Source organism: Leuciscus leuciscus, assembly GCF_965113295.1.
Source record: "Leuciscus leuciscus genome assembly, chromosome: 6".
Lineage (NCBI taxonomy): Eukaryota > Metazoa > Chordata > Actinopteri > Cypriniformes > Leuciscidae > Leuciscus > Leuciscus leuciscus.
In genome coordinates, this window is record NC_138730.1 from 35,769,424 (window position 1) to 35,795,760 (window position 26,337).

A 26,337-nucleotide genomic window follows, 5' to 3' on the forward strand; every position below is an offset into this window, starting at 1 on the left:
CAGAGCATGCAGATGAAACGCAATAAACTCTGTCATGCGATCTTGCAATCGAATGCCTGGAGTTTGGGAATGCAGTCATGTGAGACACTTCTGGGACGTCATTATACCAAATCATTATGATGATAGACCTTGGCTCAGATATTTTAGAATGTTTAAACCAATATTTGCGATGCTATACAATAAAATTGGTCCTCTGGTTAGTCCAGTTATCCTATTTCATCCTCTACTGAGCCAAAGTCACATGAGTTTTTTGTTGCGCATTGAGGAATTTATTCAGTAAATGTGTTTCCAACATAGTTTATGAGCAGGTCTTCTTATCGGATTAAAAAATGATCCACCTCAATTAAAAGCATGCATTTTTTATGCGCATTTTAGAATTTATGCACATTTTGGCGTTTCCATATTAATACAATATAGCAAGATGCCCATAAAAATAGATGGATGGATCAATGGCTAATGAGAGTGATGAGGATTCTTACCTCTTCAAGGTAGATGTTATCCAGATCGTAGCGTGTGTGGACTGACTCAACCATCCAGCTCTCGGGAGTGTTCAGATTGAGAGTAAACAATGGCGACTGAGGCATATCCAAGAACTTAGCTATTGGACCAGGAGCAAAGCTGCTATCTGTTAAAAACGAAATCTCCGACTCCAAGACAAATCGATAGAAACTGATGGGAAAAAAAAATCATGTTGTTGTTTTATCATAAACATAATATTATACAAAACACCAAAGGCTACACAAAATTTTTATTATATCTTGTCGTATCACATGTCACTGTAGCATGTAAATTAAATTTAAGTAAACGGTGAAATGTGAAGGTGATTCTATGTGTTGTCATAGAGACAGTTTTTTCCCCTCTAACCTTTTCAGTGGGAGGTCAGAGAGCTTGGACTGGCAGTTCATGAACACTCGCAGGTTGACGTTGACCAGCTGCTTCAATACCTGAGTGAGCAAACAGGAAGTGACACGAGTCAAGGTACAAACAACCAAATGAACCCGCTCTCACCGACAGCTGGTCTCAGATGCAGAGCCAATGCAGACTGACTGCTGATTGACTGTACCTGTGAAATGTCACAGAGGGAGACCACATGTCCTGTGATGACTAATGCAGGTATATACACAATATGTAGGACAAGAAGGACATGATCCTGGATCATCATCCTTTGGTCAACATTCCTGTCAAATAATAATAGCTCTAACATAACCAAGGGGTCAAAATTGGGCTGGTTAGCATGGTTCAACCATCTGGTTATACAAGTAGCTACATGTCCTACTTGTCTAACTCATGTTAAAGGGATAATTCACCCAAAAATGAAAATTCTGTCAATTACTCTTGAAGGGGGTGGATTGGAATCCACTGCGCTGCTTCAATGTATATGTAATGATTGATTATAATCAAGGTATTAATCAGTATTTTTCCTTCTCAATATAAAATGAGTTGAATGACTTCTCTGGAGATTTTACTTTGTTATAGAATTTACCAGTGTGATTACTGAAATGTTCTTCTCATGTATTCTTTAATGTCTGTATTTGATATCTGAATGCAGTAACAGCGCTTGCTTATTTAGCCTGGCTTCCAGAAATGAAATAGGGACTTGTTTTGTGTTTGAGAAAGGTCTTCAACGTGTTAAAACATATAGGGGTCATTGAAGCCAATAGTTTAAGGGACCATTTCTTTGTTAAAGCCTTACTTTCCAGTTAGACTAAAGTGTAGCTCTCCTTGAGAGAAAAAATACTCTCCTGTTTATAGTTAGAGCTTGGCCAAATCCAACCTTGGAAAAGCTGTGTGTCGGTGTGTGTGTTAGTCTTCTTGGTTACAGGTTAAGGAACCACTGGCATTATTGGAGATTGACTGAGTTGCTGTTTCGGGACATGCTGGCACCCAGCAACCCAAATCTGCGACCAGGAAGGTCACGACGTGCCTAACTTCAGGGTCTGAGATCTGCTTCAGTCTAGCTGTATATATGTGAAAAATTACTATGTTTATCTATTTCTAAGCCAATCGGAAACTGCAACCTGAATCAAGGACGTAGCTTAGACCTTGGTGAAGGGTATTAACTGCTGTGATCTTAAGTGTAAGCAGGGCGGCCAACGAACTCCTGTGTGAGTCTTGAAGCTGACTTCTACTGATGAAACTGCAAACTATCTTCAGTAAATCTTTTCTTTAATTTATTATAATTCTGACTCCGGGTCTTCATTCATCATATCTGGTTCTGGGTCTTTGACTGTAAAACCCCTTACATTCTCTTCTGTTTTTTCCAAAGCCATAAGACACGAAACACAAAAAAATTATAAAATATTTTTCTTTAATTAATATATTTGTTTTAATATTAATAAAATCTGAGAGATTTCTGTCCCTCCATTTAAAGTCTATTCACTCAAAACTCTGACGCTTCAAAACGTTCATGAAAAGGTCGCTAAAGAAATCCATATCAATCAATCCATATTAGAGTGTTGTATGTATGTTCTCTGATCAATGTTTATATTTAAATAAACGCTTAAATAAAATAAATAAAAAACGCTTCAGAAGACTAGGATTAAAGCGCTCGATTCACATGGGTTTCTTTTCTGATCTCTTTATGAATGTTTTAAACCGAGTTTTGGGTGAATAGACTTTCCATAGAGATTTCATTAAAAATATCTTCATTTAAGTTCTGAAGATGAATGAAAGTCTTATGGATTTGGAACAACATGAGAGTGAATAATTGATGACAGAACTTTAATTTTGGGTAAACTATCCTTTTAAGTGAAGGTGTGCCCATGTCCTCACCAGGAGGAAGGGTGCCAGTTTCTGAGCATCTCTGGTCACTGGATCCAAAACAGCTACAACATCGAAGTACACTTCCTCTTCCTTTGGTCTAATCTTCACAGCACTGTAAAAAGGAAAAAGTTGACAAATTAATTCTGAAGATTTAAAGATAGTCCTGTTATGAGGAAAAGTGACGTACCTGTATCTGTCTTCTGCAAAAGTGTGCTCGATCCTTGCCTCACCTTTAGGCTGGGAGGACAACAGGGAGTCAACCTTCATCACCAGATCACTAGCTCTAAATCACAACGACACATACAAAACAAACAGATTGAGTAAGGCCCAAAATCTACTCTATGCAAGAATGAATGCAAATGTGCCGTCGCAATCAGAAATGTCAGAACACAATTCGATTGTAAAAAAATCTTGCTGGGCAAGTTAGTTCTTTTGTTAATGTATATAACTAGATACCTGATTAACAACAATCATTTTATTGGCACAGATATTTGATCACAACCTTTTCACCCCACTGAGTAGAGGTGTGAGTACATTCTCTGATTCGATTAATATTCTTTACCTTTGAATTTTGATGCAATTTGATTAATTTGGAACAAATAAAAACACTGTGGAGGAGAAGGATGCCAAATCAGGAAGTAGAAAGCATAAGTATTTGTGCTGGTGTTTGAGAACAAATCGATTGGATTGATAACTCCGAATCATATGCTATTAATGGTTTTCTAAAGTAAACAAAAGACATCAAATTATGATGAGTTCAGGCTTGTTAATTCCCTCTGTCACACATTTAAAGGTTGGAGTTGTTCGAAATATCCTGCAAAGCATGTCAATCCTTGAGTCTATATATTCATGTCCAAAATTAACATCACCACGAGAAAAACAAAACAAAAGTGCATAAAAAATGTGCAATTAAATTTTTTTTATTACATTTAAATAAATGATATTTTAATAATTACATAAAATTTCATATAAATATTAATATATCAATTTTGTATTAAGATTTAATGCTGCATTCAGTATACTGTATATTCAGATTAGATTCAAAAACAATTTAAGGATTTAACAAAATTAAATTGGAAATGGGCTTAAAATGTACAAGACATTGGCAGCGGGGGCAAAATGTTAATTTTATTGACTGTGTACGAGGGTTTTATTTTTTCTGGATAATATTGACAGATCTCAAATCAGAAAGAACAAAATATAACCCTACTCAGTGGAGTGAAAAAGAATTCAAGTGTTTGAATCTGTGTTATTTGATTATTTGTAGTGTCATTTCTTGCCATTTATTTTTGATAAATCACTTTTATTGACACATATAACAGAGAGGATAAGCAACCAGATTTGAACCAGTATTGCCCACGTGGCTAACCAAAGCACCATGGCAAGCCAAAACTGAGCAAAAGGCAAAGTTTGTTCAAACTCTCTCACAGAGGCCTAATGCCAGATTCAAGCGATGATAAAGACAATGACTGACTAACTCTATTATAGCCAACACTTCAATAATCAGCCCTCTAAAAGTTTACTGAGAGGATAATGAACATGGTGTCACTGTCTCAGTCTGCTCTTCCAGTAAATACACATAAAACGCGACGTTTATTACGTCTCCGTCTTCAAGGCTGACCGACACACTTCATTAAGAGGAAGTAATTACTGCAGAAAGTACATGTGTTAGTAATGTGTAATCGTAATCCTTCCACAGTCCTGCACTGAAAGAGGTCTGGAGCTCTATGCAAACGGCAATCATTTGAATACATCAACAAAAGTATATGTAACTTGTTTAGCACTGGATTGGTCTAGCTAGCATACCTGTCCTCTACCATGCCCAGCTGTTGAATTTTGCCCTTGATGCGCTCTCCTGATGTCTTTAGGATAATGCTCTCTAGAAGCAAAAAATCATCCTGGTTAAAGACCTCCCCTTCTTCCAATGGACCAATGATCTGCAGAGAAAAAACAGGAAGCAAAGTAAGAAGAGCTTTCACAGTATCAGAAGTCTTGGTATACAGTCAGTTGGACAAATGTCTAACTTACTCTTCCATTACTGATCACAGCCCTCTGGCCCTTCTTCAGTTTGAGGACATCCTGGCAGTAGGCAGAGTGAGCCAATAGGAAGTTCACATTAGAGGACTCATATGCACTCTTAAACAGAGGAACATCCATGCCCTGTAGTGCAGAAAAAAGCAGAGGGATCTGGTTAAATGTGTTCTATATTAAATTCTGCAGTTTAAAAGTGACATTTGCAGCAGAAACAGTGAAATAACCCAGAGCACATAATCCATCACAACTGTAAATTAATTCCAGGAGAGCTTATTTTACCCCGACAGCAAACTCCGCAATGTCACTCCCACCGTAAAGAGCCTGTGCCGTCTCTTCTTTAGCCATTTTGGTGATGAAGTTTTTGGCGTTGTTGGAGGTTTGGGTCTGCATAGCTGACCATATAGCTCGAGCAATCAGGCTCTTCTCATTAGACGGGTCCTCGCTGGGATTATTGATCACTCCTAATCGTACATTATTACTGGTTTTCTAAACAAAAAACAAATTTTGATTAGTTCAGAACGTTTCTTTTTCCACTCCGTGATTTAAAAATTAGAGTTGTTATATAAATATAATTGGAGATGTTATATAAACCCATATGAATAGCATGCTAAATTAAAAAATATCCAGTGGTGTTACTGATACCTAAAACTAATGATAGTTTTGGTTTCAACTGAAATTAAGCTCAAACAAAACAAAATATAAATATTAGATGAAAAAATTAAGAAATTTTTTTGCCATGAAATAAATTACTAAAATGACTGAAAATGACCATTAAAACTGTAATAGAAACAAAATAGAGCTAAACAGAAATAGAAAAAAACTAATACAAATTATCCAGCAAAATATGTCAGTCTACATTATGCATGTCCAAAATGAACATTCACCAAATGCCAAGAGAAAAATATTCCTAACAATGTGTATGCAGCATGAATAAAAAAAAATAAAAAAAATGTAAAGTTAAATAAATACAAATATTTGTGCTGAAATGTGCCTCTAAATATATTTTAAATTATATTCAAATAAATTATAGCTTATTTTAGTAATTACATACATTTGCATAAATATTGATATACAAACATTATTGATTTTTATTGAGATTATGTATTGAATAATTGAGAATTGAATGCCACATTGTGTAAAAAACAGATATTTAGATTAGATTTAAAAACAAGAGTAGTAACAAGACAATGAAATTGCCAGTAAATGTCCCAGTTCTTCATACAGTGGCAGCTGTGACAAAAAGTTCAATCCTGTAATCACTGTGTATGAGGTATTATATTTTACAGCTAACATTGACGGAACTCAGTGACAATGGCCTACCATGTGACGTATAGCATCATACAGCAGCTGTCGTCCCGAGGGCTTGTCAAAGTCTCCTACTACCCAGAAAGTCACTGGACGGATGATGCCATCATCTGCAAGTCAGTGAAGAACAGACACATGGGCTAAAGGAAATTACATAGGCGATACATGCCGTTTCCTCATGCAATCTAAAAAGGTGAGTGAAAATGATGTGAGAAACTGAAAGGATTGTCTCGCTTGTCTTAGGTTTTAACAATCCAAAAGGTGTATCTGAAGTGCCCAAGAGGCACACAAAGACAGACAGGCAATTTCAACCTAGATATAAACCTGTAAATGTTTGTAAAAGAAAGGTATTACAGGGGACCACAGGATAGAAAGAGATTCTCTTTCATCCATCACACAGTGACAGTTCGGACAGATGACAAATGCACAGCTGTGCGTAAATCAATAGCAAGCTTCAGAAAACTTCTTCACTTGGTTAAAAGAAAACAACCACAACAAAAATAAGATGGTAATCTGAAAACTTGCAGACACACTTAAAAAGGAATATTCTGGGACATTTACATCAGTGGCATGCTGTCAATAATTTAGAGAAAAAAAAATATATATTTACAGCAGGAATGCACTTAAAATGGAAGTCTAGCCAGCACCACTGCCAGACTTCCACTGCTTCCTACTGTCATGTTTATACCGTCAAAACAACGTTATAGTAAAATAGATATTTTAAATATTTAGATGTTTTTTCAAAGATGTTGCACACTGGCCTGCTAGGCTGCCTTCTACTATAATTGTATTCCCATGAATGTATTTCCCATTTGTGTGTACACAGACTGAGACAAACCGAGTCAAAATTATTTCCCGTGGTAATCGACAGCATGCCACAGATGTGGTGCACAGACATTAAGTTTTAAATAAGCCGGAATATTCCTTCGAGCAACAGAGAGCGTTATGTTAATGAAGGTAATGTAGGCGTTTTCTAACAACATTTGCACTCCAGCACTACATGTTTAGATGAGATCTATGAGAAGCGGGCTGTCAGTTAAGTGACTATAACAGCTCAATGCAATTACCAGAAGCATCCCTGGTTGACATCCCTGAAAACAGCATTCAAGAAAAAAGAAATGAAGAAGCAAATAAAAACAGACAGATATATTTAGTGGTACACAGACAGTTTTGAGGTGTCTAAAGCCAGGTGGTCGCTGCAATTTATTGTGTTGCCTGTCAGATTATACAATGAGGCCTGGTGAGGTTAAAATAATCTTTGTTAAAAGCCAAAGCAGATTGTATGTCATTAACTGTCTTTTATGTCAGTCAGCGTCAAATACATATCAGTCAAGACTTTGGTCATGATATACAGTGTTGACTGCTTGATTTGAGTCCGTCATCTTCATTTACATGTGACTGCTCATTCTCAGAAACGAACTAAAAGACTATTATAACGCAAAGGAAACACTAAATAATGAGATATTTGTTGCATATCATACTGAAAACAAGTTAGTATCAACTACTATGTATCAGTGAGCATGTCACACTTTTTTAACCGGGACTGGCAATTTCTCTTAATACTACACTGTGTAGGATTTTCTCCCATCTAGCGGTGAAATTGTTTATGACTACCAACTGAATATTACTTTCTAGCCCCTCCCATTCCGAGGGCGTTTTAACTCCTACGGTAGCCGTATTATTTCAAATCTGCCGGCAGTCGCGAATAATCTCCCCCTCGCATTCGTCACGGTGCCACTGAGTGTAAAAACGCGAAAGGCGAAGCTTGAATTTCCAGGTATGTCCCTCTTTGGCTAAAGTATTTTCAAGATGGAGGCACAACATGGCTGCCGCCATTCGAGCGACTCGCTCGTATGTATTCTAAATGGCAGATTCTACGCTAACGAGAATACTTGATTAGTTGGTACAAGTAATTACACATTAATGAGCACATATATTTTTGAAAGAACAAAGTGTTTTTTGCTAAGAAAAAAAAAATTAAAAAAAATGACAGTGTAGCTTTAAGACAAAAATCTTTGATGAATTCAGAAATTTATCTCAGACGGTAAAACCTCAGTGTTCAGGAGGCAATTAATGTAAGATGGACAAAACAAGGCAGGAATTACAGATTTCATTAAAGGCCCCATAGAGAAACCCTCCATTGTTCATGTTTACATAGGCCAGAGATCAGCAGCAGGTTGGAGGAATAGCATTTCTCAGATCAATAGCAACAACCCCCTCACCTTTCTTTGTCATGTAGTTCATGCTGTTGGCCACCGCTGCGTTCTTCTCTTTGGTGTCCAGAAAGAGGAAACGTGCATATTCGTCGATAAAATGATTGTCTGGAAAAGAAAAGACTTGGGTTTTTTTTTGGAAGTCAGGATATGCCAAACACTTGGGGAGAAAATGAAAATAAGGTTGTGCTTTGTTCTCAGTTAGAGGTACATTCACATTCCTAATTGAATCCAACCAAAGTCATTTTGAATGCAGCTATTTCTGAACATTCAGTGCTATTTGAGTTCAGATTGAAATGAGTCTTTCTCAGCTTCCTGCAAGACTGCAAATATACTATTCAAAAGCTATTAAAATTCAGTTTCATATTCCTCGCAAAAACAAAGCAGTCTATGAATATCATTGCCGCAGTCTCATTTGTACGTCTTTGTAAATAAATGGGCTTTCAAGAACAAACAAGACATTTAGCACAGAATTCCCAATGAGGCAGATATTCATTCCCGAAAGCCTGTGAGAGCATACGTGTTGTATATCTCAAACTAGCTCGTTTACAGGAAAAACAAAAATATATGATTCAACAGAAAAGAACGGCAGAGCAGCAAAACACTGAGAAAACACAATTTTGTTATGAACACAAAGCACTCACTGGTGGCAGAAAGGTCCAGATAATTCCTGCTGGTGCTCAGGATTCTGGAATTGATTCGTGGGACAACGTTGGGCTGATTCATGATAAAATCCACCACATCATGGTCACTGTTCAGCTCACCCTGAAAAGATTATGGAAGCATTTTAAAAGATGACACTGATAATAAATAAGCGTAAACTGTACTTCAGATAAATGCAAAAATAAATGCATTAATAAATAAACTCTCTCGATCGATCGATAGATAGATAGATCGATAGATAGAGCTCTTGCCAAGTGACGATGGGTTTCAGCTATTTTTTAGGAACAGTGCATTAATATAATGTGGTACTTTTTAAAGTAATGTTCCCTAAAAAGGACACCACAGAGACTATGGGTGACAGACATGCAATTCTCACCAGATAGACAGTGCGCTGAAAAAAGCTGGTGGTCTCCAGGATCTTGTGCATGACGACTGTCTCCAGTTCATCAGGGTCTAACTGCTCACGTTGTAAAGGCATTCCATTATACAACACCACGGGCAGTGGGCCAACACCAGTCTGTTCATAATATGCCTTTCCCTCCTGTGGAGACATAGAAGATATTACCTCAATAAGGGTTATAGTTACTGGTAGACACAAAGAGCTATTAGCACAGGAAACACCTCTGGCTGACATTCACAGAATCTCTACAGTTGACCAAACATTCGGTCTCTTTCGGCATGACTATGACATCTGAGATGGGATACTGCTGAAATATTCAAAGCACACACACATTAGAAAAACAAATCCCTCACTTTTCTGTTGTTGTCGTAGGCAGAGTCAGGTCCCAGGATGCTGCTGATCTCTACATAGGGATATCTCTTCTCCAACACACCCACTACATGCTCCACCTTCAGTTTGCCTCCACTGGGAACTCGGTTTAATATCTGAAAGACAGAAGATAATCACAACACATCCCTACAAGACATCCCAACAAGACAGTCATTCTACTGTACTGTTCATTAAAATCATTTTTACTGTTAGATATACATGCAATCACTGTTAGATATACATGCCAGTGTGTTCCTAAACAAAGACAAAATTCACCTGAAGCCGAAATACTTTAAAAATGTATACTCTTTTGGAAAAACAGACCACAGATTCTGAGGACTCATCCTACACTCACTAATTTTGTCCAATCAAATGCTATCTAGAATGAGAATGTCCCTCCCCCCAAATATCCCACTACTTCTGACTAGCAATACATTTACATTTAGTCATTTAGCAGATGCTTTTGTCCAAAGCGACTTACAATTTAGGACCAAATTAAGCAAGTCATCGTGAAGAGGCAAAAACAACAGCGCTGCACTTAAGTGTACTAAAATTCAAACTGCACTACTTTTCAGATGCAGCTGTTATTTAAAGTAGGAATGCATCTAAATAAAATACAGATTTATGTGAAGGTAAAAATGTTAAATAAGCAGAAAATCGAAAATAGCATTATCTTGTGTCAAATAGTAAACTGAACAACAGGAGAACTGGATATTAAGAAAAAACCACTTGCACGCTCCTGTCGTATCCACAGACTGACCACTTATAACGTATAATACTGATTTTTTTTTTTTTTTAAGAAAAAAAAAGGGGGCCTTAGATGCAATTTTATGGGAATAAAAAAATCTCCATGCAGCATAGAAATAACAACCGTATAAAACTGTAATCTGTATAAACTGTAGTTATATGACGATGTCAATCCTAAAATAGTCAAACATACAAAGAATGGAAAACTCTTATCTGTCTACACTAAATTGTTGTTGTATGAAGCACTGGTGATGATGTTGACTTACAGATATGATAGCGTCAAAGGCCATTTGGCTGTCTACGTCATCAGCGATATAGTTGAAAGCTCGAAGTAGTGCAACACCAGCATCCTGCATCCCATCAACATCATCAGAATCGTTCACCACAAACACCACTCCAATCCTGCAGAAAGAAACAGAGAAATTACCAGAGAAACATTACAACTCCATTGACATGTTACAGAGTTGACCAACCACTTTAAGCCTATAATGAGAGAGTTTATATATAAAAAAAAAATTTTTTAAACTTCAGGTTGATTAAAGGGATAGTTCACCCAAAAATGAAAATTAGCCCATGATTTACTCACCCTTAAGTCATCCTAGGTGTATATGACATTCTTCTTTCAGACGAATACAATTGGAGTTATATTAAAAAATGACGTAGGAGTAGCGTAAGCTTTGACGCCTCTCGTGGTTCAAACAAACAGGGCTGGGCAACAAACTCAAGCTCCTCCGACATTTCGTTTTTCAAAATTGTTGTTACGGGCCGTTCATGTCGTATACACCTAGGATGACTTGAGGGTGAGTAAATAATGGGCTAATTTTCATTTTTGGGTGAACTATCCCTTTAAGTGAGTAAAAAAAAATGGGGCTTTTATGTCATATTTAATGTATTAAAAGCCACAGAAAAATAGTTCAATGGAGGGGTGAGAATGATGTCGGAAAATGACCAGATTTGCCCTGGATGTATGTTATATTAGAGATAATTATGACTGGGGGAGTACCATGGCTCCTATGCATTGTGAGCATGTGCGTTACCACTGTGCCATAGCTCTGACATTAATTCACAACTGAAAAATGAGTCATGTTCTTATCATAATGTTCGGCCTACTTTGAGACTGACCTGAGTGGGATGTTGTTGCTGTAAAACATCTCAGCCACGCTGATCAGCTCGGCCGTGTTCTCATGGGTCGGATCCAGAATCATCACCTGTCAGAACGACACAAGCACACTCTGTAAAATGATTTGCAGAATTCAGATCTATGTGGGGTTTTCACTGTGAATTGTTAATGTCTGAAGGAAATTGTGACACAAAGCGATGTTTACACAGCACCTGCGACACTCACCAGATTATGGAAATTCTTGCGGATCTGTCGAATGACTCCAGGAAAGGTGGGCCGCAGTAGCTCCTGCACATTAGAGGGCCAGGACGCATACTTGCCATCTGTCTCCAGGTTATTAATCCACTGGAGAAAGAGAGAAAGTGGGATTATTCTCTATTATCTCTCTCTGAAAACAGGTTTGAGTAAAAAAAACTAAAAACATGGCTCACGTTAACAGCAGGGCTGCGGATGTCCACGGCATAGTCAGAGTCTGAGGGCTGGACGTTGAGTTTGAGGATGTCGTGGATGTAGGGTGTGTCAATGAGCAGACTACGTAGACCCTCCATGACCCTTGCCTCATTCCTCAACACGTCAAAAATGCTACAAAAACACATGATAAACATCATGGTAAAGTTGTTGTTTTTTAAAGAAATTAATGCATTTATTTAGCAAGGATGAATTACATGAATAAAAAGTGATAGTTAAGACATTTATAATGTTACAGAAGTATGTTCAAAAGAACAGCATATATATATATATATATATATAAATATATGCCATTGTGAGTATACATTTTTACAGACACCAAACTGTTGAGCCTTAGTGCATGATATTATAGTCAAATGTTATTATTGTTTTTCTTATTTTTGTTAAATATTTATTATAATTTAAAACAAATATTTTTAGACTTTTGCCAATTACATAAACTAAATATAATAAAATAATATAATAATTTATTGTTGTGTGTTTACAATATAATATAATATTAATATAATATAATATAATATAATATTATAATATAATTCTGTTATATAATAATTTATTGCTGTGTGTTTACAATATAATATAATATAATATAATATAATAAAATATAATATAATATAATATAATATAATATAATATAATATAATATAATATAATATAATATAATATAATATAATATAATTCTGTTAAATATACAATATTTTATAAATGGAGTTGTTACATATCCACTAACAAATAAAACACATAAAAAAATGTATAATTACCTGAAAATATCCTGCACATCCAGGTCAATATGGAGTCCATTTATGAACAGAGCAGAGTCTCCTGGCTGGAGACCTAACGTTCCCTTAAAATACTAGAAGAGACATGAGAACATGGGACATTAGGTATGACACACTCATAATTAGCTCTAATATAACCTACCAAGCCCTGTGGGTTGCAAATCCCTGGATGAAACATATGTTTCTGTCACTTCATAGAGCAGAACAGAAGTTGAAAGAGATGCTCAATATAATCTATAATTCAAACAGACTCTTTTGAGCCTCAGGCCATTTCAACTCTATATATTCAAGCTTTTATCCGTGGCACTCATGTTTGTTATTCACTAAAGGCACATGCATTAGGGCGAGGGAGCTCATTAGAGAAACTTAAAGAGCCTCTATTCGTCATGTTTCCCAGCGTGCAATTACAGTGAGGAATGAGGAGCAGGTCCGTTACACGTCCTCATTACGAGAGGCAAGAAACAGCTTTAATCACAGAAAGGAAATGACCGAAACAATGAACGAAGCCACGTATAAACCGCATTTGGTGCAATTACTTCATTCATTTCCTTTTTCGGTGACAAAACAAAAGCATTTACACACGTTCCGATACAGAGGTACGGGAAGAAAACAAGCAGAGAGGTGTAGAGGAATGAGTCTCCATTCCATTACCTCCATACAACCAAAACACATTGCAACTGACATCCTTACATTTTTTAACACCGGTTTTAATATATGGGAAGAGAGAATCATCGTAAAGACTTTTCTTGGTGAATTATGAGGCAAAAACAAAGACTTGACTGGGCTTCTTTGAATCCATTATCTCAGCGGTGCAGAAGAAAAACATAGTGAATGAGAATACCTGCTGAAGCAAAAGCTTTGAGAAAAGGACTTGAGGGGAAAAAGGACAAAGGTGGCCCTCACCTTTTGATTTTCCTCAATCTCCTTACGGATCTCTGAATTAACCACTGTTTTTGTTAAGGACCTGAGAGAGGAGAGAGAAATGTGAGCTTTTACACTGAAAATGATTCATTAGTTCATCATGGCGATTCATTATAATCAAACCTTGAATGCACGCCTAGCATAATCTGCATAAAAATGTCTGTGCTGAGGGTTTTAATCAACGCTGTTTAACTATATACAGATGAGATCGCTTCCACCGACGTCATGCAAGTCTGCATTCAGAAAGCTTTGAATTAGAAAAAAAATAACTCTCTCTTTAGAGTCGCTGAGTCAGAGCTGCAGTTAATTGCTCTGGGCGAAACATGACTGCATTTTATCCTCCATGATGTCAAGGATCACTTTAACAAAATAGCATTTTAGTGTGGTAGTGTGGGCAGCATATTTTAAATGCATTTGCCAAAACAAAAAAACAAAAAACATCTGTGGCTGCGCTGTCTGGGCCAAATAAAGCATATTATTTTCATCATAACTGCTGACGGGTCATTTTTTTTCTCCTTAAAGTGTTAATTAAACCTCTTGGAAGGCAGTTAAGTCTCGTTTACTTTCAAAACTTCTAGATCGGAGTAGGGTAAACTTTATAATGACTTGAGCGGTCTGCTGCCAGAATTTATGAACTGAAAAGCAGTTACAACTATAGAGCCAATGAGGATTTAAAAAAAAAAAGACAAAAAAAGTGGCTTTTTAAAGTGAAATATAAACTTCACACCACACATAAACATGTTATGTCACACCTAGTTAGAAGAATACTGTTTCATCAATTTACTGCTTTTGCTAAAAAAGAAATGCTGTGCAAACAGGCAAAATCTCAGCCAATTAGAACATATTCATTGTTAAAGGTGCGTTCAAGCCATGCCGTAATTAACGTAATAACGAGATTACGGCTTGTAAATGTTCATGGGCTCATTTAATTGATAATTACAACTTAGAAACTGGGAATTCACTGAGAGCTCCGACTTATACCACATGACTACTGTACCACCTGACGGCTGCAGATTCATTTTGGTGTTGATAGTGTTTCCTATGGTTTTGGCATAGAAGCACATAATTCTGAGTCTGAGGACATGAACAGCTCCGAGTAGAATGTCAAGTGTTGTCATCTCGTAAGTACGGTAATTACGACATGACATGAACGCAGCAAAAATACACCGCTAAGTGGAGCAGGATTTCGGACCGATGATATTTCAAAACAAAATGTCAAACTAAGAAAACAAACACAAAGGGAAACAGGAATTTTTGATGCTTCATCATGTCTGGTTAGGACTGTAATAGATACACAGATAGTTCTTTACCTGGCTTTGGTAGGGAAGTTCTGGCTCAAATCCTTCATGACATTGAGAGCGTCCACAGAGGGAGCTGCCAGGATACGGGCGGCAGTCTGAAAGCTGAGATCTTGAGGAGGAGGATAAAAAGCTAATGTTATTCAAACTTGCATTTCTGCCTTTGAAATATTCAAGATCTCATTTGAAATAGCCATGACCTGTATACGGTGTGCCAATTTCTCTAATTCTACATAAAATTGATTTGATATGCCAAAGCACTTTTACAGTACTGTTGGGAACATTGCATTCAACTGTGTGTGTGTGTGTGTTGGCTCAGAGGTTTTGCTAAATGTGACTAGTCTCTGATGAGTTTACCTTGATAGAGCAGTAATGAGCTCTGGACTAGAGGGAGTTGTGTTTGACAACCGCACAAGCCAGCAGAACCAAAGCTAATTAAGAATGTGGAAACGGTCCGCTTGCATATCGTCAGAATGAGTATTGAGCAACCCGAGTGCTCCTTTAGTCACAGGTAATACAATAATTGAGTTTGAAAGGCCTTGATGTAGTGGAATTATTATAAGTGTGCCAATTATACATTTAAGCAATGGCAAGAGAGGCTCTGCTACCTTAACCGTGTTAAAAACACAGCAAGAGAGACTGTTCACAGTCTTCTGCTTTAATAAAACACACTATCATCCAACAAGCAGGCATTAAATGAAAATATCATAGATGCCAGCAGTTCCACCAGTTCAGAAACACCCACCCTGCATCTGCCAAACTTTAAGTGGCGCCATCTCATTGGTGCTCTCAACCAAATGGTTTCGGAGCTCCTTCAGCTGTTCCTTAAGTTCAGGATAAATGGTCCTGACAAATACAACAATATGTGCTATCAAGATCTATAGTTATGTAATCTCAAACATAAGCAAGCATTTTAGTCAGTGGAGAGTTCGGTTTATGAAAAGTTAATTTACTTGAGTTTGCCAAACAGAAAGCCTTGGACTTCATCCACAGAATCATTGTCACCTATTATGGTAGCATTTGCATCAGCTCCAGCTGTGAAAAGTGGAGAAAAGAGTTTGCTAATTAAAACGATTTCTGTCTTTAAATTATACAAATATCCAATATAAAGACTGCTATCATACCCTGAACTTGTGTGTCATCTTTGGCTTTGTACTCTTGGTTTTTGATGGCCAGTTCCACACCATATCCAGAGAGGTGCACTTTACTCTTGCTGGGGTTCTGCATGGGTGATAGAGTATATGGAAGACTTTTTTAATCTTAAAATGAAAAGACAACATTCATTTCATTTGGATTTAACCTATTTTACATTTAATGTATTAAGAGTTTTGATTCTTACAGAGAGAAAGTGCCGTAAAACGTAAGTGATCAGGCCCTTGTTGGCTTTGGCCAACATCAACTGATGGAATCTGGAGAATTCTTTGGTGCCCATCTCAGCATAAAGAATCACAACCGGTGCATCAGGATTGGCTGAGGGGAATTTGTGATCACCTTTGAACAAGTATGGCTTTGGCCTAAAAGTAAAGAAAAAATAATAATAATTAAACAGTTTATGTTGTGTTTAGGTTAGCTATCATGTCATTATTTTGTATAAGAGAAAATGTATGTTTGTAAATCTGTTTATAAAAGTACAAATATTAAATGTACAGTAGTCTCTCAATTTATATGAGGACATGGAAACCACAGTTACAATAGTTATAATACAATGTAAAAAAAAAAAAGAAGTGTTTATGTAGTTTTAGATGGAATTTAGCATGTCAAACATTTAGGGCCCTATTTTAACGATCTGAAACGCAAGTGTCAAAGCGCAAAGCGCAAGTAACTTTGTGAGCGGGTCTCGGCGCTGTTGCTATTTTCCCGGCGGGATAAATGACTCTTGCGCCAGGCGCAAATCTAAAATGGGTTGGTCTGAAGTAGCTTCATTATTCATAGGTGTGGTTTGGGCGTAACGTGAAATAAACCAATCAGAGCGTCATCTCACATTCCCTTTAAGAGCAGATGCGCTTTTTCCATAGCGGATTGCTATTGTAACGGCGGATTTGCCAGGCGCGCGCCAGCAGCGGTTCACAGCCAAGGAGAGCAACGCTCTCGTCACGGCCGTAAAAGAGAGAAGTTACATTGAAATGGAGAAACCCACCCAAATTAACTTCGGTTAATTTGGGTAAATGTGTAAGCTAGATGTATGCTTTTATAATAAATTGTTTATCTGTCTATCTATCTATCTATCTATCTATCTATCGTAATAATGTATGATTTGCAAAAATGAAAACTGCTGCTTCTGTGTAGATGAGAGAATCAAAGTGCGCGTTGTGCACACGCTACATTGATTATGGCCAAGCATGCGCCCTTAAAATAGCCTATGAATAACATGCGCAACGCGCCACTGACTTTAAACTATTTTTTCCTGGTTAGTGGCGCAATTGTTTTCTAAACCTGCAAAATAGCAAGAAGGAACGTTTGCGCCGGAACACGCCTCCTCTTTGCGCTGAACCGCCCCCGGGAGCGCAAGTGTATTTCTTAGTTAACCGACGTGCTTCTGTGGAGGGAAAAGTCCGCTTTGCGCGGGTGCAAAATAGGAATGATACATGCGTCGGTGTACAAAGTCACTTGCGCTGGGTGCAAGATAGGGCCCTTAGACTTTCATTTGCTAGCATCTGTACAAATATATAATAATTCTAGCATTACAAATCTGAAAGTGCATTATTTACTTCCTGTCCCAATTAACAACATTTTCAGGCATACCAAAGATATTGTCCATTTAAAAAGGAATTTTGCGAGTCACTCGACCTGATTAACTAAAATATTTAGGTGGAAATTGGTAAATTCATTCAATGTTTTTTCAGTCATTTTTACTTGAGCTTTGTAGGCCATGTTGGATGGAAGGCAGCAGCAGGTCTTGCTGTTACTCACCGTTCTAAGGCATTATCCAGCATGACTTTAAGTCTTTCAGTATCGCAAGATGTCTGTCCATGTACGTTGAAGAACGCTTTACAGCCAGATGGAGGAGGCTCATTAGATCCGATCTACATGGACAAACAGCACATACAACGTCAAGTCAAACCGGTTTTATCCAGATTTACTTTGAGTTTACATTAAACAGCTGTGGAGAGGCATCACTCACCTGCTGGCTGGAATGGACGGTGGATGAGTAGGCTCTCAAAGATAAGGCGAATTTCAGCAGGTTAAGCTGCACTGGGCTCAGCAACGCACTGGCTCTCTTCAGGATCAGATCGTAGTAAGCCAGATCCGTGTCTGAAATATAAACAACAGTCCTGTAAACTGATTGGCCATCCACATTTCAAGAGCAACAACACAAATAATGTTGGTGCAACTGGAACTATTTTTATTAACTGTAATACATTAATTTTAAAGAGTTAGTTCAACCCCCAAAATAAAATCTGCAATCTGTCATCAATTACTTACCCTCATATCAATCCAAACCCATAAGACTTTATTTTTATTGAAATCTGAGAGATTTCTGTCCCTCATTTGAAAGTCTATTGACACAAAACTCTGAAGGTTCAAAATGTTCATATAGATTGGGGTTTAGCGGTTTAATCTTCTGAACAATGTTTATATGTGAATAAAAGCGTGAATTACATCTGTTCATCATTTAAAGCGATAGTGTTGCTTCAGAAGACTTGTATTAAATTGTTCAATTCGTATGGATTTATTTTATGATATCTAAATGAATGCCTTGAAGCGTCAGAGTTTATGGTGAACTGACTTTCAAAGGAGGGACAGAAATCTCTCAGATTTCACTAAAAAGATCGTCATTTGCATTTCAAAGATGAACGATCACGTTAGTCAAGCTCGCATCAGCTGACTCTCAGCTGATCCACGTCTACCTATAGGAATGCGACGCCTATCATTGTATACATATATAAACTCCTTCAGTATTATCAGCAGCTATCGCGTTTCTCAGGAACTAATTGTCCTCCTCCATCCCCGGCTCCTCCTCTTGTCAGTCAGGATTTGGCATTCTGATTCCCCTTGAATCAGAATAAATTCTCGATTTATGTTGTACTTTAAAATCTTGAATTAATGATATCTACAATACATTCATATTGGTTCTGTTCTGTTAACCCTAAAGGGGGTTATCGCTGCTGTTTAATAAATATGCTCTTATCCATGCTAGGCTACATGGATGCGAAGGGAGTTCTTGCCCAGAACAGAACCATACCGCCAATCCAAACTGTATGTTAATTGTCAATTGTATTTGACGATAGTGGTTCTGACAGAAAAAGTGTTATGGTGGGTTGGGAACGACATGAGGGTGAGTGACTGATGTAAGAATTTTGGGTGAACTAAACCTTTAACGTTTGGTACAGCAAACAACTGCATAAAAGTATGAAATAGTTTAGCATATGATATTCAGTACAACAGCACTCTTGCACATGTGATATTACTTCAATATCAAATAAGAAGTAAAAGTAAAAGATGGGATTCATAGCAAATATTACCATCATGTTCATTCTCAATATTTTGATTAGCTTCTACAAAGTTCCAGAACTTCTCCTGACTCTCTTCAGCAAGAAACTCACTGTAAAATATAATGACATTTTTATTAATAGTAAACAGGAAGATTAAATTATTTATTAAACATGCTGTCATCCATGATGCTGTCGTTCAAGCTAACCTGGCCTCCAGCAGGAGTGGTGTAGAGGGCCATTTAGTGGTCAGTGTTGTTGTAACGGCTTTTGAGTCCCCATTGACAGAGTTGACAGAGCCCAGAGCCAGCAGTGCAGCACACAGCATCCACATCTTCCCACAAAAGCCTGAGAATATGAAACCAGTTAGTCTCTGCTGGAAGAGGGGACTCACAGAAGTAATAGCACACCAATAATGCTCCAGAAGCTGGAGTAGGTAAACATTTCAAATATGAAAAAGAAAGTGAAACAAACTTTGAAACTGTTCCTTTTAACTACATTACATACATACAATACATCAAATTGACACAAACTGACATCATAAAACGCATTTATGTCTCACAAGGGCATTCAATGATAGCATTCATGTTTCTGCTTTGTTTTGTATTTCACTTAATTTGACAGCTTGAAGAGGACAGTGCGATCTAACTCTAAGCCAATCAGAGCTCTCAGCGTGGACATTAAGATTAGCGTCATCCAATCACCGTTCTCGTCGAGCTGTAGTTCCGGGTTCTTATTAACTTCCTGCATTATAACATATTCTTTCAAAGCATATTTTACGAGGATAGATGACATTTTTATTTATATCGTCAAACTAGCACTCAAATAAAATGAAAACACACTGAGTAAAAACAACTGGTATAATATTATGACATATGTGATCATAATGCGAACGATTTATAATGGGTTATACAGATTACGAGAATGAGGTGCGATTTAATTGAAACACAATTAGAAAATAATATCCAGAAACGAATCTAACAAGAAGAGTCCAGCGTTTAAATGAGCTTTTCTTTGTAACACACTGCCAGTATGTTACCTGTGCAAGCATGACTAATCACATGCATTTGCTTCGACCCAGTTGCAAAATGCATGTGACGTATTCATACAGACTATTATCGCAATAAATGTAATGCGACAGAATTATGCTGAGGTTAAAGTGAGTAATCATACCAGCACCGGCTTCTGAATCCGCTTCGTGAGTTGCCATGTTTGGACGGTGTAAGTGGTCCATTCTACGGTTCATGTGTGGGTCCTGCTCTCTGTGCCTTTCCAGAAAAAAATGCTTTAAGTATATGCAAAATACCATATCATACTATAAGTGTCACATTAACAACTGTAGTAATAAAATATAATATCTTATTGGTTGACATATATCATTAATATGATTAAAGAGAACAACATACTGCAATGTTTTTCGCTGGCTATACGCTAGACAGCTTATGTGTTATAGACGCCATTTTGGCTCAAGAAGACCGCGCAGGAGCCTTTAAAGCGATAGTTCACCCACTCACTCTCAAGTTGCTCCAAACCTGTATGAATTTCTTTCTTCTGCTGAACACAAAAGAATATATTTTGAAGAATATGGGTAACCAAACATTTGATGGACCCCATAGTAAGTCAATGGGCCCCATCAACTGTTTGGTTACCCATATTCTTCAAAATATACTATGTTTCTTCCTTGTGTTCAGCAGAAGAAATAAATTTTCATTATTGGGTGAACTATCCCTTTAACTGACTGATTTAAATGTGCAAAAATGGGTTTTTAGAGACAATGTGTTAAGATAACGACGAAATGCATCACTGTTTGCTCTCCATCACTCTGTGTATGATGCCTATTTTCGTGCTGCTTTATTTTAATAAGTTTTTTACCAGCTGCCTCACTACTTAATTCCACTGACACACCTAGCCTATTTTTAGATTTACATTTGATCATTTAGCAGACGCTTTTATCCATAACGACTTACAAATGAGGAGAGCAAAAGCAATCAAATCAACAATAGAGCAACAATATGCTAGTGCTGTGTCTAGTCCCAGTTAGTCTAAGTACAAGTATCAGGGTTTTTATTAACTTTTTTTTATAGATCCCCATAGAATAGTAAATGTTAGTATTAATGGGGTTAAGTATTTCTATATAATCCTGGTTGTAGATGCCATGGAATTTCAAGCAGTAGCATATTTAATTGGTGTAAAAGTACTTTTAAAATATATAATGTAACCAAAGATATTAAAAATATATATATATATATATTTTATTCATCAACTAGCCTACTCATTGATTGTAAATTGTACTCATGTAGGCCTACTTATTGATTGTTTCTATTGAACACATTGCTTGGGAGAAGTGACAGTATTACACTTACTTCACATTATATCCCTTTAATATGCTTATCCATTAAATTAGAAAATCCTAACATTGTGCAGATCATCTTATACCAAACTGATTCTGAATTCACTGATACACTCATTTGTCAGCCACATTGTCAAAGTGTGATCAATAGCATGACAATCTTTTATGTTCCCTTGTACACTTAAAGATTTTTCATACCTCATGAACTCAAATGCACCTTGTGCAAGTATAACTCACCATCCCTTGGGTAAATTCAGCCTAAAAACAGGGGTTCAATGATAGTGTCCCCTTTGATTTCCCATGGGCTTGGTGACCCCTGCATGACAATAAAGAGGAGGAACAATTCAAACAATAATGCTTATTTGTTAAGTATGCAAACTTTCCCTGAATTGAGCTGGAATCTGAATGATGACACCACTGTTTTCTGCAGAGCTGCTTTATCTGATTCAACTTCATCTCATAATGATGAATAAGTAAACTGAATAAGCACAATATGGTCTTCTGTTGAGTTGCTTTACAGCTGAATTTGAATTTATCTCATATTTGAGGATGTTTGTGTCATTGATCATTATTATCCTGTTTATCCCTGTAACACTGCTTTGAAACAATCTATATAAAGCGCTATTTAAATAAATTTGGAAATAAAGGATGTATAACTTCAAAAAGGCTTTATGCCTTTATAACTTTTTTAGAATTGACACGTCTGATTTTATGAAGCAACACAAGTCTCTCATTGTAAATATTTGATTCTCAATCATCTTGTCAGAGGAAATAAAAATCTAGATTTTAATATGATACATATCCCTTTTGGGATTCACATAGTTGCATTTTACATGTTTATCTTGCATTACAAATTATCTAAATGCTTTCAGGCTGATCGGAAACTTCAATTGGGAAGATTTTTTATTACCAGAATTCTACATCAAACAAAAGACTTGCATAGCATTTTGAGACACGCTTTCCAAGCCATAGGCGATTCTCATATTTGCCAATTCTTCCTGCTTCTACCCAGAATGAGAATTAAACAGCCTGCAGAGACGCTCTGATGCTGCTAAACAGCTCAATGCCACTGCCGGGTCAGATGCCAAAATACATGCTCTTTTTGATCAATATCGGACATGATTGGACACCCTGGATCTGCTTGGCTATTACCACCCAAGCTTGAACTGACAAGGGCATGCTTGATATTTCAGCCGGATATTTATACATGCTTCCATTGGCCTTTCTTGGGGTAGAGCAACACACCCGGTGAAATTGTGGCAGAAATTGCATGCTCTGGCATCAAATTAAACTGTAGATCAAGTGTGACAAGTCGCAGTGTGCTTCTAAGGGGACAGGGAGCCCTGGGTGCTTTATGGGGTCAAGGTGGCTCCATTATGCATTAGCCCGTGGACAGAAAAGTAGAGCAAAGCCGCTCTCCTCTTGCCGCAGTGGCTGTTAACCTTTCCGCTGGATCACCCACCTTTTATCTCTGAGGGGGGCTGTAAAACCAGCAGCCTGCTGCAAAAGGGGTCTGCTCGTAAAAATCAATTACCCTGATTAAGAGGCGATTTGCAGAAGTCCTTCAAAGCCAACAATGTGATTCAGAACAGAGTTTAACATTCTGTAAAATTTCAGAGAACGATGTCAACTCTCGACACTAAATTCCTCAAGAAGTGCTATGGGGAAACACCCGAGAAACAGATTTCGAGGGGAATAACAAAGGAGTCTGAAAGCTTTTCGTGGATGTGACATCATGTTTCCATGGCACTGACTTATATTCCCTGGTGCAAAATTATATGTCTCACTTTTAAAAGTCAAGTAAGGACCTCCCGCATAAAAGGTTAAGTGGCCACATCAGTTCCACATCATCCTCTTTGTGCATTCAAATCAAAGCTCAGAACTGGAGAACACTCGCAATGTAAATTACACTTGCAATTGATGACTAATGATTAGAGATCAGTGCCGCTAAAACCTAATTTACTGTGACGAGTTTTAAACGAAGCCATTTGAGGTGATTTTGTGATACGATCGGGGCAGGAACCACTTTAGATGCTGAGAGGGAGGTGTCGCCTCCCTCAGTATTATTATTTAGCTATTATTATACACTCTAAAAATGCTGGGTTGTTTCAACCCATGTTTGGGTCAAATGTTGGCATAAATTAAATTTTAAAACCCAACGGTTGAGTTTGTCCATTTTTGAGCCAAACCTGGGTTTGGGTTAGGTTAGGGATGATGTAGTGTATTATTTGTTATTTAGCTAAAACTGTCACATGTATGTTCTGTTTTGGTTTAGTTCTAGAATCTAGAACAAAGGAACACATAATGATTGACAGGTAATTACAGGATCTAGAATCTAGATCCTGTAATTACCTGTCAATCATCATGTGTTCCCTTGTATTTAATCCCTTAGTTATCCTCTGTTCTTTGTCTTGTGTTGAAGTTATGCAATTGTGTTTTTGCATCGGCTTTCCTGGATTATTAAATACTATTTATTGTTCATTCTGCATCATGCATTTCTCCTTATTGGATTTACTTTCTAAAACTAAAACCATAAAAATGGCTACTTGAACTAAAATATCATTAACTGAAAATTGAATATTAAAAACGTATTTTATTTCAGTTGCCAAGGATACATTTTTCATTTTCCTTTAGGTTGAAGCACTAAAATATTGGATTTTGGTTGGAAATGAAAGTCGAGTTGACGTCAGAACCCAACTGATTAGGCTTTCCTGTAGCTCAAACAGTAGAGTGTTGGCGCTTGTAACACCAAGGTCATGGGTTCAATTCCCAGGGAAAACACGAACTGATAAGACTGTATGTAATTTGAAATGCAATGTAAGCCGCTTTGGATAAAAGCGTCTGCAAAATGTAGTTTCTGACGTCAACCTGATTTTCATTTTCAACCACAATACAACGTTTGTCCAATGTTGGAGATTGACGTCAATCTGACGTTGGATTCTGACATGAACCTGATTTTCATTTTCAACGTTGGGTTTGGTCTTCTACAGTAAATGCAAATTTTGTCATTGTTTTGGAGCACACTAGCTTATAGATAACAGTAAGACTAACATATTCATACTAAAAGCCAAAAAACTTTTCATAGAGACTTTAAACAGGGCACTATTTGAGGGAACAGCCACTGAGTGTCCTAAACCATTGTGGACGTTATTGAGTGCACTTATTAAATCTCACATTCAATCCCACTACTGGAACTGTGTTCTAGAAATAAATTTGATATTGATATGAGGGTATAGGGGCGATTTCGGACACAACCAATATCTGATTAATGTAGTCTTCTCGACTAGATGTCATCCTTTTTTTTTTTCTTTTTTTTTGTAGGATGTTACAATGGGGTCCTTAATTACTTTAAGTAATGTGGAATTGTCAAGTTCACATAACTTATTTTTTTCAATTAAGCATTATGTTTATTTACTCCATAACTTTAAGGCAACGGGTTTATTAATTTGTTTAAGTAAGTCAACTGAACACTTTTTACAGTGAGGTAACTAAATTGAATTTGGGTGAACTATCCCTTTAAAAAAACTTGGTCCACTTCAGTGCTGAATATCTGGATACATGCTTGGATAATTTTAGGCTCTTTTTGTTTTAATAAATTCAAAGAGCTGCTGAAGCCAGTGGTTAATTATTGAGCTCAAAACAAAAGTATGTTGTTTGACTTCATTGTCTAGGTTCAATATTATTGTGCAGAGCTATAGAAACTTTCCTCATTCTTTTCCCAGCCACTTCATCTTTTCTTTATACTGTATTTGTAATACTGGAAATTCTTATTATATCCTGGAAGAACAATGGCCCGGGTGCAAGTGATTCTCGCGTGGCTCTTGTCCAAGAGACACAGTGTGGCAATTCATTACCCCTGCAGAACTCAGAGGAGCCGGAGTGATTACCCCCATCCATTTCAGACAATAATGGCTGCTGATACGGTGCTTCTCCGCCATTCAATTCAACAGGACAAAGAAGCGTGTCTTGATATCCGTGCCAGGAGATATTTAGTAATTACCAGGGAGAGCGCTCTCGTCTGAGTCAGCTGCTTCTGTAGCGTAGCCGAGGCTTCAGCGCTGTGTGTGGTGAGATGCTGCCTGTCAGCTCCGTGTTTGAGCTTCAAAGGGTCATTCCTGCAGTGCATTTCCATTTCCATCTCTTTTGAATTGGAAAAAAAATGGTCAATATATCAAAATGGAAATCATAGTAATTGTTTTTATTATACCAAATTCCATTCAAAAGTAAGATATTTTAGAATGTTTTTGAAAGTCTTATACCCAACAGGCTGCATGCAATACAGTAAAAACAGTAATATTGTATACTTTTAAATATTTTTTATAAAATAATTACATCTTTTTTTCTATTATCATCTTTTCTAAATGTAGTTTGAATGAATGTTGCCAGTTTTGCCATGTCAAACAAGAAAAACTGGCATTTAATTAGAAAGAATATCTATATATTTAATTTCTTTAATTAAAAGACTTCAAACAAAATG

General features: G+C 37.1%; 2 protein-coding genes across 4 annotated transcripts in view; one reads left to right on the plus strand and one right to left on the minus strand.

Annotated features, from left to right (window-relative positions):
* The window catches only part of uggt1 (UDP-glucose glycoprotein glucosyltransferase 1), a 34,024-nt gene extending 13,246 nt beyond the window's left edge, over positions 1-20,778 (minus strand). For 2 of the 3 annotated variants that reach the window (XM_082173437.1, XM_082173435.1), the window contains exons 1-28: positions 20,684-20,778; positions 19,720-19,858; positions 19,544-19,623; positions 18,202-18,332; positions 17,991-18,103; positions 16,420-16,594; positions 16,205-16,301; positions 16,034-16,115; positions 15,826-15,926; positions 15,093-15,192; positions 13,765-13,825; positions 12,844-12,935; positions 12,046-12,196; positions 11,840-11,959; positions 11,617-11,702; positions 10,761-10,896; positions 9,732-9,863; positions 9,355-9,519; positions 8,960-9,080; positions 8,325-8,423; positions 6,118-6,212; positions 5,077-5,283; positions 4,792-4,923; positions 4,570-4,700; positions 2,951-3,046; positions 2,773-2,875; positions 865-944; positions 480-669 (exon numbers count right to left, since the gene is read on the minus strand). In XM_082173437.1, coding sequence (XP_082029563.1) covers positions 480-669; positions 865-944; positions 2,773-2,875; positions 2,951-3,046; positions 4,570-4,700; positions 4,792-4,923; positions 5,077-5,283; positions 6,118-6,212; positions 8,325-8,423; positions 8,960-9,080; positions 9,355-9,519; positions 9,732-9,863; positions 10,761-10,896; positions 11,617-11,702; positions 11,840-11,959; positions 12,046-12,196; positions 12,844-12,935; positions 13,765-13,825; positions 15,093-15,192; positions 15,826-15,926; positions 16,034-16,115; positions 16,205-16,301; positions 16,420-16,594; positions 17,991-18,103; positions 18,202-18,332; positions 19,544-19,623; positions 19,720-19,858; positions 20,684-20,756 — 3,288 coding nt within the window. In that variant the 5' untranslated portion in view covers positions 20,757-20,778. Of the gene's footprint in view, positions 1-479; positions 670-864; positions 945-2,772; positions 2,876-2,950; positions 3,047-4,569; positions 4,701-4,791; positions 4,924-5,076; positions 5,284-6,117; positions 6,213-8,324; positions 8,424-8,959; positions 9,081-9,354; positions 9,520-9,731; positions 9,864-10,760; positions 10,897-11,616; positions 11,703-11,839; positions 11,960-12,045; positions 12,197-12,843; positions 12,936-13,764; positions 13,826-15,092; positions 15,193-15,825; positions 15,927-16,033; positions 16,116-16,204; positions 16,302-16,419; positions 16,595-17,990; positions 18,104-18,201; positions 18,333-19,543; positions 19,624-19,719; positions 19,859-20,047; positions 20,331-20,683 lie in introns of those variants that run through there. The other variant, XM_082173436.1, reaches the window with a different exon arrangement.
* LOC309501506 (uncharacterized protein) overlaps positions 1-26,337 on the plus strand; it is a 496,325-nt gene that overhangs the window by 249,550 nt on the left and 220,438 nt on the right. The window lies entirely within an intron of this gene.